Below are 14,524 nucleotides of genomic sequence, written 5' to 3' on the forward strand. Positions count from 1 at the left end.
TGGTGGTTTTATATCGGCTAGAATTTTGTCTTAAAACTCATGGATGTGTTCGTCAGATTAGACCTGCAGGATTGTGTCTGAACTCGCAGAATACAGTAATAATGTCAATAATAATAGTTTTATTTCTACAGCAGCCTTAAGAGCAGCGACAGTTCAGACAGAACAGAGAGAAGACAGAGCAGTCAGTTCAATTAAATAGTAAAAATGGTAATAAATTAAAAGAATAATTAGCTAGATTAGCGCTCAAATCAAACAAGGGAGCCAGGCAGTTCTAAAAATTAAAGAACAAGATTGAGGGTCAGAATTTAAAAAAAATGGAGACACGACATCACACCAAAGAACCAGGCAGCTAAAAGTCAAATAAAACCAGAGAGAACATCTAAAATAAACAGAATAAAGCCCTAAAACTAAGCAAAGCTAAAAGTAAACCTCATAAAAAAGGTAAAGCCTATAAAAGTGGGTTTTCAGAAGGGATTTAAAAGACGTTGCTGACCCGGCAGGTCCTGATGGAGAACACTGGCTCAACTTTAGATTTAAACCTCGACTTTGGAACGGCCAGAAGGATCCACCTGAAGATCTGAGAGGCAGGATCATAAGAGGTCAACAGATCCTAAATGTGGCCTGACGGGCTTTAAAAGTGATCAGTAAAATCTTAAAATCAGTTCTAAGACCAACAGGAGGGAAGCCAGGGCAGGAGGGATGTGATGTCGTCTGGAAGAAGCGGTGAGAAGCCGAGCTGCTGCGAGTTGAAGGCAACAGAGGAGCTTTTCAGGAATGACAGAGAGAAGCCTCCACTCTGCAGCCCGCTGTTGTTTTATGTCTTTTTATTGGAGGTGACAACAGGGAGATGACGAGATGTGGAATGACAAATGTCCCTGGCCAAACTCCAACCAGAGACATCATCATCATCGTCAGACTCCTCCATGGCGTATTTTATTTTTAGCCCAACCTGTAACCTCCCAACTAGTGAGGCTAATGATTAATTGTAAAGCAACTGATTGCTGTCAATATGAATATATTACCTGATGAGGGAGAAGATGTGTTAGATGTGTTTTAGATCAGCTGTAGTACCCGGTTGCACCACCAGGTGGAGCCTCTTTGTGTTTACAATGCAAGCACAAATGCAATCAAGACACAAAACAACAGAAACAAGACACAAAATGACAAAAACGAGACTCAAAACGACAAAAAACGATGGAAGTGAGACACAAAACGACGGAAGTGAGACACAAAACGACAAAAATGAGACAAAACGACGGAAGTGAGACACAAAACGACAAAAATGAGACACAAAACGACAGGAAATGATAGAAATGAGACACAAAATGAGCGAAACAAGACGTCAAAAGCAAGACACAAAAACGACAAAAATGAGACACAAAACGACAGAAAATGATAGAAATGAGACACAAAATGACGGAAACAAGACAAAACATCAAAAACAAGACACAAAGAGACAAACAAGACACAAAACAACAGAAACAAGACACAAAATGACAAAAAGAGACAAAACGACAGAAAACGACAGAAATGAGACACAAAACGACTATGGTTATTCAGTTGTTGTGGTGATATCCAAATATTAATTTTGAGATCTGAATACTTGGATTTCCTCCCAAATGAAGCCATGATGAAAAGTTAGTGAATGCAGCACAATCCGAGGTGGAGTACAACCAGAGGATGTAAACAAAGTCGTCTTATAGCGCTGCATGACGACGTATTCATCCGCTCCGCTCATCAACTAGTTCCACGTAACAGTTCTGACGTAACGATGAAACGCTGTAGGTCGAGGACGCCGTAAACCGAGGACTTCCTGCTTTGAACAGGAAGTCCTCGTCATAATGAAGCCAACAGCAGAATCATTTTTTATTTTTATACAATTTAAAGTGGAAATGTGACGTAATGTACCTTCAGATCTCCTCAACCTGCCTTTCAACCGACTCCTAACTCTCACCCTAACCTTCACCTGTAGTCCTTTCCTCCAGTGAGGCCTTTCAAATTACCGTTTGTGTCCACGGTGGCCTCGCTTTGATGGTATAAACCTCCAGCTGGTTCTCAGAGCGCTGCAGCAGCTCTCCATTAACCTCCACGTATAGTTCACATGTCCTTCACGGCTGACAGATAAGAGGAAGGAGATGTGGAGGAAAGAAATGAGATGCAATGAGAGTGTCCAAAACGTTTCAGAGCAACTCAGGAACCTCAGAGGTTAAATCAGACGTAGATTTCTGGAGCAAAAGTCCGTGATCAGTGTCTGGACGGTAGCCCTATATACTGCAGTCAATTCCGCCTGAAATCTCTACTGAAGTTCACTGGAGCTTCAGCGGTCGCTCCGTGGTCACATGACCGAGCTTTCAGCAGATGAGTCGGATAAACACAAACTTTATGTTTTTTCTATTTCTGAAAGCATTTGAGGCAAGAAATATCTGTCCTGGTTTTATTTCACTGACGTCTAGTTTAGACGAGCGTTCAGGCCACGCACTGGTTGGACAGTCCTGCTATAAACAATAGAAAAGCTGCGCTGTAGAAGCGTCCCGTTAAACTTAAGGGCCCGGTTTGTATCAAATGAAGTCTGGGACCGACATTTGGTGACCGGGGCTCTAGCATGTGGTTGGTCAAACGAAGCCTCGATTCAGAGAATTTTGCTGTGTGGAATTTTAGTGATTGAATAACTGGAATAACTCGAGGAATCCTTTCAGCCCTGATCGGTATAGTTGGACTTTGATGTTGTAATAATCTGATGAAAAATGCAGATAAACAGAAACAAAACAAACATTTTAGTTGTTTAAGTTCCTGTCTCTGTCTGTTCATCCGTTCAGTCGCAACCAACATTTATTTGAATTGAAAAACTTTGTTTGTTGTGTCCAATGTTGATATTTAAGAAAAATGTGATGAATTAATTACAGAACCTCTAATTAATTAGATTATTTTTAAATTAGCGTTTACTTTTTTCAGCATCAGAACTGATGTGTTCTGGTGTTTTCTGCTGAACATTTTAAGGTCAGTTTTGACTCTCGTATCCGCAGGAGAACAAACATCGATCAGTTTTCTTCTTCCTTTCCTCTCTGATCATTCTGTTGTTTCTGCGACTCTCGTATTGAATAAACTAGAATCCCTGAATGTTGGGGTTCAGAGGAGCTTTTCATGCTTCTAATCCGCCGTCCCCCCGGAGAGATTAGCTCCGTCCCCGAGAATGAAACCGGGACTGGAGCTGGAGATACGATGAAGAGCAGGAGGAAGAGGAAGCACATCTGACGTGGCTTCAGTCCACTGAAATAAACCAGAACTGCAGCTTCAGAGAGGATTTCTGAGGCTTGTTAGTTATAGATGGAAGGTTCATAGGCTTCCTGTGACGCTAACTCTCTGTCGTTTTGACACAGTTTTGTTTGCATCGTCTGAATAATTGAACCTGACAAGTTCAGTTTTGGGGTAAACACGTCTGTTTAGCTTCTTTTGAAAGGAAAGTTGTGCCACGAAGAGATCAAACAAGCTGTCAGACTGAGGAGTAAATGATGCTGTTAAAAGAAAACAGAAAACCTGTGTTTACTGAGATCCCATCTGCATTCAGGGTTGATCTTTTCCAAACTTCAAAAGCGACTGTGAAGGCAGCAGGAGGGCAGACGGAGACGATGAAGGAAGTTAGCAGCGATTACAAAATACTGATCATGATCAGATTCGTAGTGAGTCTGTTTGATTTGGATTCCAGGTTCATTGAAGTTAAAAAAAAAGCTCTAAAAGTCTCAGTAAATGTGCTTCAGAAAAGCGTAAATGTTCAGTCCTGAGGCTCAGATCTCTTCCTGCCCGTGGTTTCTGCTTGTGTTCTTGTTTTGGTGGCGTTTCTAAGTCGAGGTCCGAACAGCTTCAGCCTCACACTTTCCATCCGTCAGGCCACGAATGATTCACTCTGTCCTGATGGCAGCAGAACGAGGGTTTACCAGCGAAAACCAGAGCGAAGCGGCCCAAACGCTCATTAATATTCTGTTCATTGACCTGCTGTCAGGAAAAATCCAATCAAACCCAATCCAGATGATTTATTTGTGCCTCATGTGGCTGTTTGAAGAAGCGCTCATAAAACGGTCCGGATGCGTCTAAAAATACAGAATGTGATCATGTAAAGACGGAGATTAGAGATTTAAAAGTTTATCATTTATCAAACTGAACACGACTTCTCTGGACTCCACACGTTGTTCTGCTCCTTTTAAGCTCAGATGTGCTGTAAAAAATGGATTTTCTGAGCTTTTAACTGCCATATTTTGAACAATTTATTGTTATTTTACAGATCTGGTCTTAAAAACCAAAAGCAAGTCCAAACTGTAGATTTTGTCTAAAATCTAGGAAATTGTTCTTTTGCAGGATCTGACTCTAAATTTACTGTTTTGCAGTATTTAAAGTCAAAAACATTTTATTTTTTATTTATTTATTTATTTATTTTTACAGATTTGGCCAGTTTTGCTGAAAAAAAATATTTCCACATCAAAAATCCATGAAATTGTTCATTTGCAGTATCTGGCTCTAAATTTATTGTTTTGCAATATTTTAAGTCACAAACAGTTTATTTTACAGATGTTGTCTGTTATTAGAAATAGAATTTATGCCTTAATTTTTTTTTTACATATTTGGTCAGTTTTGCTTCGAAAATTATTTCCACATCAAAAATCTATGAAATTGTTCATTTGCAGTATCTGGCTCTAGATTTACACTGTTTTCCTGTGTCTAAATCTTCTAAAAATATCATTATTTTACAAATATTTGCAGTTATTGTTACCCTTTTTACAATTTAAAAAAAAATTACATTATTCCACACAGTCTTAAAGGACTTTTTTGGCACAGTAATATTAGATTTGTTCACTTTTCTTTTACTGTATATTTCATCATTTGCTGCTCATTTTCAACAATTTTTATGTCAGCTTGGATCATTTCTCATCATTCTGGATCATTTTTGTGTGTTTGGGATGATTTTTAAGTCATTTTGAACAATTTTCGAGTCATTTTCAACAAATTTTATGTCATTTTGGATCATTTCTGTGTTTTGGGGATAATTTTTGAGTCATTTCGGACACATTACATGTCATTCTGGACTCATTTTCTGTAATTATGGATCTTTTGTAATTAATTTTGGACAATTTTAAGCCATTTTGGAACATTTTTGAGTAATTTTCAGCAAGTTTTATGTCAGCTTGGATCATTTCTTATCATTTTGGATCATTTCTGTGGTTTGGGGGATAATTTTTAAGTCATTTCGGGCAAATTTCAGATCATTCTGGACTTATTTTCTGTAATGATGGATCATTCTCAAGTCATTCTAGACAGAACAATAAATAATTGTGTGACTTTTTATATCATAGTCGACATTTTTGTGATATCCATTCATTTTCACTAATAAATGATTGCTTCCAGAATAAATAATGATGGAATTTGTAAAGACACGTTCATAGTGAACAGAGAAAACATTATTATCATAACCGCCGGAGCAGCGATCTGTTCCTGCAGTATAGAGGAGGATTTCTTCTTTTCCTGCCTTCCTCTCGTCTGTCTCCGTCTTGTGGAGCCGATGTGAGACAGAGCGCTGATAAAAATGAATGATTTTATTAGTGTGTGAGACTAAGCTGGCGTGCAGAAGGCCTCGTGTTATCCAGGATTTGCGTGTCGACCGCAGTATTAGCCGCTGGACAGATGCTTTCCCCTCGCAGCGCCATGTGTCGGTGAATCTGAGCCGGGATAAGACGTCTGTCGCCCTGAACGGGATCCGAGGCGTCCTGTTGCATCATGAGGCGAAAACAGCAGCATCATCTGGACTCTCAAGCTTTCAGCAACAAAAAGGAAAACACAAAATGTAAAAAAAAAAAAAAATGAGACAAAGAAGATAAAAAGGAAACAGAACCAGAAACAAAATGACAAAAGTCAGACGAATAAAAGCCCAAAAACAACACAAAATATTACAAAAATGAGACACAAAATGACAACAGTGAGAAAAAATTGCAAAAGCTTGAAACAAACGACACAAAACAATGAATAAAGCAAAACACAAAACGACAAGAATTTGACATGAACGATGTCAGACAAAAAAATACAAAAAACAAGACAAAATACTACAAAACAAAATCGAGAAACAAATATACGAGACAAATGACATGAAACAAATCAAAACAGAGACAAAAAAAATGACAAAGCAACACAAAAAATGGACAAACGAGACAAAAAATGACAAAAGCGTGAAACAAAACAACAAAAACTGGACAAAATATTATAAAAATGAGAAATTATTACAAAAATGAGACACAAAATGACAACAGCGAGAAAAAAATTGCAAAAGCGTGAAACAAAACGACTCACAAAACAATGCATAAAGCAAAACACAAAACGACAAGAATGTGACACGAACGATGTCAGACAAAAAAAACACAAAAACAAAAGCAAGACAAAACACTACAAAAATGAGACACAAAACAAAAGCAAGAAACAAAAAAACGAGACAAAAGACATGAAACAAAGCAAAAAAGAGACAAAAAATTACAGAGCAACACAAAAAAATGGACAAACGAGACAAAAAATGACAAAAGCGTGAAACAAAACAACAAAAACAAGACAAAATATTGCAAAAATGAGACACAAAACGACAACAGACCAATCTAGTATTTTACTTCATGGTCAAAACAACTTGTCATGGTCTAGAAATTATTTTAAATTTATAGTTTTACTGATTTACAATCTGCAGTTAATGTCTTCTCTGTAATTTTTACACTTTGAGGACCGGATTGGACCCTCTGGAGGACCACTTTTGGCCCACGGGCCTCATGTTGGACACCCCTGCTATAGATTAACACTCCTTTGGCTTTTTTCAGGAGCCACAGCAGTACTTTTTGGAAGGATTTGTTTTGAGTTTTCATGTTTTACATCCTCCTTCTTCTCTTTTTCCAGACGGCGCTGAGGCGACGAGGAAGCAGAGAAACGTTCAAAGACAAGAAATCCTCCAGTCAGGTAAGAAATAAAACACTGTGCTGACCCTCTGCTTTGAGTTCGACATCAGGAGATGAAGTCTTGTAGGATTTTCTGTTTTTTGTTTGTCATCAGAGAGGTTTAAAAAGTGATTGTGACTCTGTGATCAGAAATATTGAGTTAAGCTTCATGGAAAGGAGACAGAGTTGGTCCTAAAAAATACAAGATTTTCCTCCAGTTTGAGGATTATTTGCTAAAAAGCTGCAGCTGTTGAACCCTCTGATCCCCAAACAATGTCTGCTTCTGTCGCATTTTTACTCACTGTGGGCTCATTTTAAGTTCAGTTTCAGCAACATTCAGCCTCGGTTTGTCATTTTCACGTTACAACTTCCAGAACACAACATTTAGTCATCTGGAACTGAACCATAGAAATTAGACAAAAAAATGACAAAAAGGAGAAACAAAACAACAAAAACATGAGACAAACAATAAAAGTCAGACAATAAAGACAAACTATTACAAAAACGAGACACAAAAAGACAAAAGAACAGCAACATCTGAAAAAATAATTTGGGCTTCAAACACTGGAGATATTTTACTGCTTCCATGTTAATTTTTTTTCCATATTTGTCTCCTATTTACTCTGAGTAAACAGTTCAACTGAAATACTCCTCAGATGCACTGAGGAACACCAAATATTTAGGTTTTTACAGGATCTGTTTAGTGTAAAATAATTATTTTTAGTACATTTTTAAACGAGACGTGTAGAATAAAGTGATTTTAATGGAACATCATAACGTTAAACAGACATTTGATTTAGTTTAATGATGGAATAGTATGTCGCTGATGAGTACTTCAAGGTCCAGGAATCTCCGACAGTATCGGCCCGATATCGGCAAAAATGCAATATTGTTCAATGTCGTTATCTGTTATTTTGCTATCATGAAAACCGATAAAATAATGCCTGGATTTACTGACATTTACCGATTCATAGAGGGAGAGAGAGTGTGAGCTGTTGTTTGAGACAATAAAAAAAGGCATAAATATGTAATTATTTCCATAACTTCAGTTGAAGTAGTTTTCTTATTTTGCTCAGACAATGCTTCCATCTGAAAGCCTTGTTGCATCTGAGAATGCATCCAATGGAGCATCACAATAAAATGAGGCATGATGTGTTAATTCCACCACAGGAGATATGTGATGTTACATAAATTAGTTAAACAGCCCACAGATATTGGTATCGAATGATATCAAAATCGGAAATTGAGAGATGGACGATATTGGCATATCGGTTATCGGCAGAAAAGACAATATCAGACATCCCTATCGAGGACTATCAGAAACTTAAGGAAATCCTTTTTAATGCTTTTTAAGATATATTTGTTACTTGTTTTCATTATGAAAACGTGGTTTAGAGTCAAAAAAATACTTCAACACTGATTTTTTATTATATTTCTTTGAAAGAAACAAATACAGAGACTATCAGCGGGATACTATCGGCTGTATCCCGTCCAGTTTTTAATCGTTTTCATCCCTCTCTTGCTGCTAGGAGGACAGTGCAGACCTCCGCTGTCAGCTCCAGTTCGCCAAGGAGGAGTCCGGCCTGATGAGGAAGAAGATGGCGAAGCTGGGCCGGGAGAAGGACGAGCTGGAGCAGGAGCTGCAGAAGTACAAGTCGGTTTACGGGGACGTGGACAGCCCACTTCCTCTGGCCGAGTGCTCCGGCGGCGGGCCCCATACGACCAGGGAGGCCGAGCTGCGACTTCGCCTCAAGTTGGTAGAGGAGGAGGCCAACATCCTGGGCAGGAAGATCGTGGAGCTGGAGGTGGAGAACCGCAGCCTACGGGCAGAGAACGACGACATCCGCTGTCAGTACGAGAGAGACTGCTTCGGGCGGGAGCCTTTCTCCAGCATGCCGTCGTCGCCGTACGGAGGCGACGCTCTGGAGTCAGCCAGTGAGCTGCGGCGCCACCTGCAGTTCGTGGAGGAGGAGGCGGAGCTGCTGCGCCGATCCATCTCCGAGATCGAGGACCACAACAGGCAGCTGACGTCGGAGCTCAACCGCTTCAAGTTCGGTCCGAGCAGCAGCTCCGTTGGTGAGGAGGGCGAAGGAGGACTGTTCAAACCCGGAAACGGCGGGACCGGAAACGGCTCGATGATGATGGAGGAGCTCAAGTCGGCCCGGATGCAGATCAACGAGCTCAGCGGGAAGGTGATGAAGCTGCAGTACGAGAACCGCGTCCTCATGTCCAACGTCCAGCGCTGCGACCTGGCCGCCCACCTCGGCCTCCGCACCGGCAGCCCTCGAGACAGCGACGCCGAGAGCGACGCCGGTCGACGGGACACCGCCGAGGACGAGGAGGCGAGTCGCCTTCTTCTCCTCCAACCCAAGAGGGAAGGTCCCATTGGAGGCGAGAGCGACTCCGAAGACCTGTTTGAGAAAACGGCGACCACCTCAGGGTTCGGAAGCATCAAACCGTCGGACGGTAGCGAGCTCAGCGCCACCGAACTCGCCAACCGCAGGAGGGAAGAGCGGGAGTCGTTCTCCAACGTGAAGCGAGAGGCGGAGCGACTCGGCAAGACGGTGGACCGACTCATCACGGACACCGACAGCCTGATCTTTGAGGGCAGGCTGCTGGTGACCACCGGAGACAGTCTGGACGGCGGGGCCACGTCCGGGTCCAAACCGGACACTCAAGTTCTGGACACCATCAACACCCGCATGAAGGCTTTCCGCACCGAGCTGCACATCTTCGTGGAGAAGCTGGACCACATCGGAGAAGGTCTGAGGGAAAGGACGGACGATCTGTCACCGATGCCGAATCTCACCGAATCCAGCAGCTTCCTGTCCACTGTCACCTCCATGTCCCGGGACTCTCCTATCGGCACCTTTGGACGGGACCTGGTGACGGACTTCCAGGTGAGTTTCATGGATCCTGAGACCTTCTCTGCTCGACATCTTTTGGTGCATTTAGATCTTTTCTTTCTGTGGCTTTTTTTCATTTGTTTTGACTTTTATTTGCAAAATGAACACCGTCGATATGGAAAAAGGCCTCTCTGCCGGTTCGCCTTGATATGGAAAAGACCACAGCAAACAAAGAGGCTCTTCTAGTAATAATAATAATAATATGATGTGTTTGTTACCTTAAAACAACAGCAGGCCTGTTTACATTTAGCAGAATTCCGTTCAGCAGCAGGCAGAATCCAGATGTTCCCAAACCCAGTGGTGTATTTTCCAGTAAATGTGAGAAAACGTTTAGGTTTGAATGAAACGTCCCTCAGTGTGCCGTCATTAATAAACCATTTAAGACCAAAATCAGCTAAATGAGAGTCGAAGTCAGCGGTGTGTGCAACGAAAACTCGGCTCTAATTACAGACGGTGGCAGCACCATACATCGTCAATGGGAGTCTCTTTAGGCTGCAGGCAAAATGGTTTAAAGCAGGGGTGTCCAACATGAGGCCCGTGGTCCAAAAGTGGTCCTCCAGAGGGTCCAATCCGGCCCTCAAAGTGTAAAAATTACAGAGAAGACATTAACTGCAGATTGTAAATTAGTAAAACTATAAATTTAAAATAATTTCTAGACCATGACAAGTTGTTTGGATCATAAAGTAAAATAGTAGATTGTTTATTTGTCGTTTTGTGTCGTGTTATTGTAATATTTTGTCTTGTTTTTGTTGTTTTTTTGTCTTTTATTGTCATTTGTCTTATGCTTTTGTCGCTTGGTTTCTTATTTTTGTCATTTTGTGTTTCCTCTTTGTCTCATTTGTAATTTTTGTGTCATTTTTGTTATTTTGTGTGTTGTTTTATTTGTCATTTTGAATATCGTTTTTGTTGTTGGTCCATTTTTTTGTCACTTTGTAACTTTTTTGTGTCTTTTTTTGTTTTGTTTGGCATAATTCGCCTCATTTTTTTGTCATTTTGATTCCCATTTTTGTATTTTGGCCATTTTTTTGTCGCTTTTTGTATAATTATTTGCCTCTTTTTTGTGTCTTCGTCGTGTTTGTCTCATTTTTTGTCATTTTGTTGCTCACTTTTGTCGTTGTCTCTGTAATTTGGAAGTTTAAATGTGGAAATGATAAACTGAGGCTGAATGTTGCTGAAATTGAACTTATTTTTCATCAAGAATTTCAGTTTGGTCATAATGTTTTGTAAAAAGATAACTCCTTAAATGTGAACATTTTCAGATTGCACTAAACAAGTGGAGCTGTGGTTATTAATAGGTTATTATGCTGTGGTTTTACTGGTCACTGAAGGTCACACTAAACTGAATGTGGAACCTGGACTAAGATCAGTTTGACACCTCTGCTTTAAAGGACGGTTTGGATTACTTTCAGCTCTATCTTCATGTAAAGCTCACTTGGTTGTGTGTCCCTGTAATCATTCTGTCAGAAACAAGGACTAAAATCCAGAATCAGTCCTTGTTTTGTGCTTTTGAAGTGGAAGAGTTTCTGCATCAAAGCGTGTTTCCAGGTCAGGGGGAGTAGCCCGAGGCTAGCTGCTCGAGGCTACGTTAGCGCAGCACACAGGAATCCCTGGAGGCTGAGTTGAACTGTGGATGATGTAGACGTAGAAAGAAAGTGTTGAATACAAACAACTATATCTGTGACTCTGCTGCAGAAGTTTACATGGTTTTTTAGCTGCCCATTAATAGTCTAACAGTGTTACAGAGATGCAACGCTAAGCCACTGGAGAGCTTCTGGATATTCTGGCAATCCTGATAGAAGACTTTAGTTGTCTTATATCCATCCAGTTTGTCACATTAAGTTTAGAGCTGCAACTAATTATTATTTTTGTTCTGGATTAATTAATTCTGATTGTTTCCTCAATCAATCATTTAGATGTTTAGCCTCTAAGTTGCACAAAGATGTGGAAAAATGTAAATCGATGTTTCCTCAAGTCCAAGACGCCGTCCTCAAACGTCTTGATTCGTCCACAACTCAACGATATCTGCTCACTATCAATATGAAGGAAAGAATTTTTGGAAAAAGTCCATTTTAAAAGACTGCAAAGAGATTACACCGGTTACCAAAATAGTTTCCAATTAGTTTAATACTTGGCATCAATAAATCGTCTAATTAACATGAGCTTAAAAGGCGTTTTTGCACAGAGCAAATACTGTGGACTTTGTGGACTGTTTCTTATAGTGAAGTCAGGAACAAAATACCTGATGAATGATAAGACAGGTGAGCTAAGACGACCTCAGGGAGCAAAAGGACAGAAACTTCCTCTGTTGGATTTTCAGTCTTAGTTTTAGGATTGTAGCTCTCCCAGGGTTTCTCTCTGGCTCTGAATGGGCCTCTGGGAGCTGACTACACTTAAAAAATACGAATAAATCAATAAAATATGGCAGCAACGGTGCCAGAAAAAGCATATTTCAAAAACGAGGAATACTGTAACATTTAAAAGCTGTAAAAATGGTGAATAAACAGCAAATATTCGTAAAATATTCAGCTTTGCAATTTGTAAAAGCACTTCTTTTTCATAACTGTCAACACATTAATGACATTTATTTTCTGTGGTTTTACTCAATATGATCTGTTATTCACCAAAACAGAGAATATCTGTAAAATAGCAGTTTAAAAGGAAAGAAAAGTCCATTTAGTACAAAGTTTTTCTTTTAAATTTTTAATGCAGCGTGATTAATTGCCGTTTTTAAAACACAGCTTTTCCATGTAGTTTCGAGCTTTTTTTTTCTGTGATTTTACTAGCTTTCACATGTAATTTACCAAAACAAAGGAAGTCTGTAAAATAAGAGTAAATTGCTCACAAAATAGAGTTGAAAAGCTTTAAAAACATGTTATTTTTTTGCAGTGTATGCATGATCAATCCGTCTGCACTAAAAACAATAAGTTTGTGTTGCCTCATTAGAGAGAAATAATGTTTTTTTGTTATTTCAATCAATCAATCAATCAATCAAACCTTTATTGTCATTGCCCATTTGATTTAAAAAAATGGTGATTTCTTTCGGCTAGGGCTGCAAATAACGAGGCGTCGACTAATCGTCTCCGCACGATACGTCATCACGCAATGCAACAGAAATCAGTGTCCGACTGGAGCGCGGAACACGGACGGACATCGACGCTGCATCGTGCATATGTTATGTTTGCACGATGCAGCATGGACATCCGCGATCTATCGTAAACACGGATGTCAGCGTTTACTATACAGCTGTAACTAAACGCGGACATCCATCGTGCATACATAATACATGCACGATGCAGTGCCGACGTCCGTCTGTGTTCCGTGCTCCAGTCGGACGCTGATTTTTGTTGCGTTGCGCGCTCACTTCCGCTTTTGATGACGTATCGTGCTCAGACGATTACTCGACACCTCGTTACTTGCAGCCCTACTTTTGGCACTGGCTAAACTCTCTTTTAGTGGTTGCAAAAAACTCTTCTGTGCAGGAAAATTCCCTGGTTAAAGTGCAGAAAAATGTTCCGTGCAACACTACTTTTTATTTACTCTTGCTTCAGATTACTCTGGTCTAAAAGGGAAGTGATGCGGGGTTAGACAGATGTGAAATAATCCGAATCTAAAGCCTCATCACAGAGACTGGATAGACTGAAACCTCCGATGAAAGCCCAGATAGACACACAGCGTCAGGTCCTCCACTCCGCCATGAACCACCCAGCTCTACCACACCGCCACCCCTCCTCAGACCCACCACCACCGCTACCACCATCGCTTCCTGCTGCCGCCGCCTCACATCTGCATCTCCATGCACATCCTCATAGCCAGCAGCCCGCCTGCCTCCCTCTCCCTGCACTCACCGCCTCCCGTCGGCCGGAGGGAGGCGGCCCGGCTGCTTGAACGGCTGCTTGGTGTGAATGGAGCTAAAGGAGCTTTAGCCGCTTCTTCTTCCATTCGGCTCGACTCTCTACACTCTGAATTGTTGCATGATGGAGTTTTTAGTAAGTATTCTTCTCTGCAGCTCACCACGCTGTCTTCTTTCAAACGTAAGGGCATTTCTAAGTGACCCAGAACTTTTGAACGGTGGTATGCATGAGTTAAAGTTGCTCTATATTAGCTAAAGTTGCTCTACATCAGTTAAAGTTGCTCAAAAATGAGTTAAAGTTGCTCTACATCAGTTCAAGTTGCTCTATATTAGCTAAAGTTGCTCTACATCAGTTCAAGTTGCTCTACATCAGTTCAAGTTGCTCAAAAATGAGTGAGTTGCTCTACATCAGTTCAAGTTGCTCTATATTAGCTAAAGTTGCTCTATATTAGCTAAAGTTGCTCTATATTAGTTAAAGTTGCTCTATATTAGTTGAAATTTGCTCTATATTGACAAGAGTTGCTCTATATTAGTTAAAGTTGCTTTATATTAGCAGAAGTTGGTCAAAAATGAGCAAAAGTCGCTCTATGTTAGTTACAGTTGCTCAGAAATGAGTTAAAGTTGCTCTAAAATGAGTTCAAGTTGCTCTATATTAGTTACAGTTGCTCTACATTATTTAAAGTTGCTCTATAATAGTTAAAATTGCTCTATATTATTTAAAGTTGCTCTATAATAGTTAAAGTTGCCCTATATTAATTAAAGTCACTCTATATTAGTTAAAGTTGCTCTATATTAGTTGAAGTTGCCCTATATTA

At 40.3% G+C, this 14,524-nt stretch overlaps 1 protein-coding gene across 4 annotated transcripts in view; it reads left to right on the forward strand.

Moving 5' to 3' along the window:
* LOC110962021 (microtubule cross-linking factor 1) overlaps positions 1-14,524 on the forward strand; it is a 99,586-nt gene that overhangs the window by 39,150 nt on the left and 45,912 nt on the right. For all 4 annotated transcript variants that reach the window (XM_051952953.1, XM_051952954.1, XM_051952956.1 and 1 more), the window contains exons 4-5: positions 6,916-6,975; positions 8,483-9,853. In XM_051952953.1, coding sequence (XP_051808913.1) covers positions 6,916-6,975; positions 8,483-9,853 — 1,431 coding nt within the window. The remainder of the gene's footprint in view (positions 1-6,915; positions 6,976-8,482; positions 9,854-14,524) is intronic.

Source organism: Acanthochromis polyacanthus, chromosome 9 (genome assembly GCF_021347895.1).
Source record: "Acanthochromis polyacanthus isolate Apoly-LR-REF ecotype Palm Island chromosome 9, KAUST_Apoly_ChrSc, whole genome shotgun sequence".
NCBI classification, from domain to species: Eukaryota; Metazoa; Chordata; class Actinopteri; family Pomacentridae; genus Acanthochromis; species Acanthochromis polyacanthus.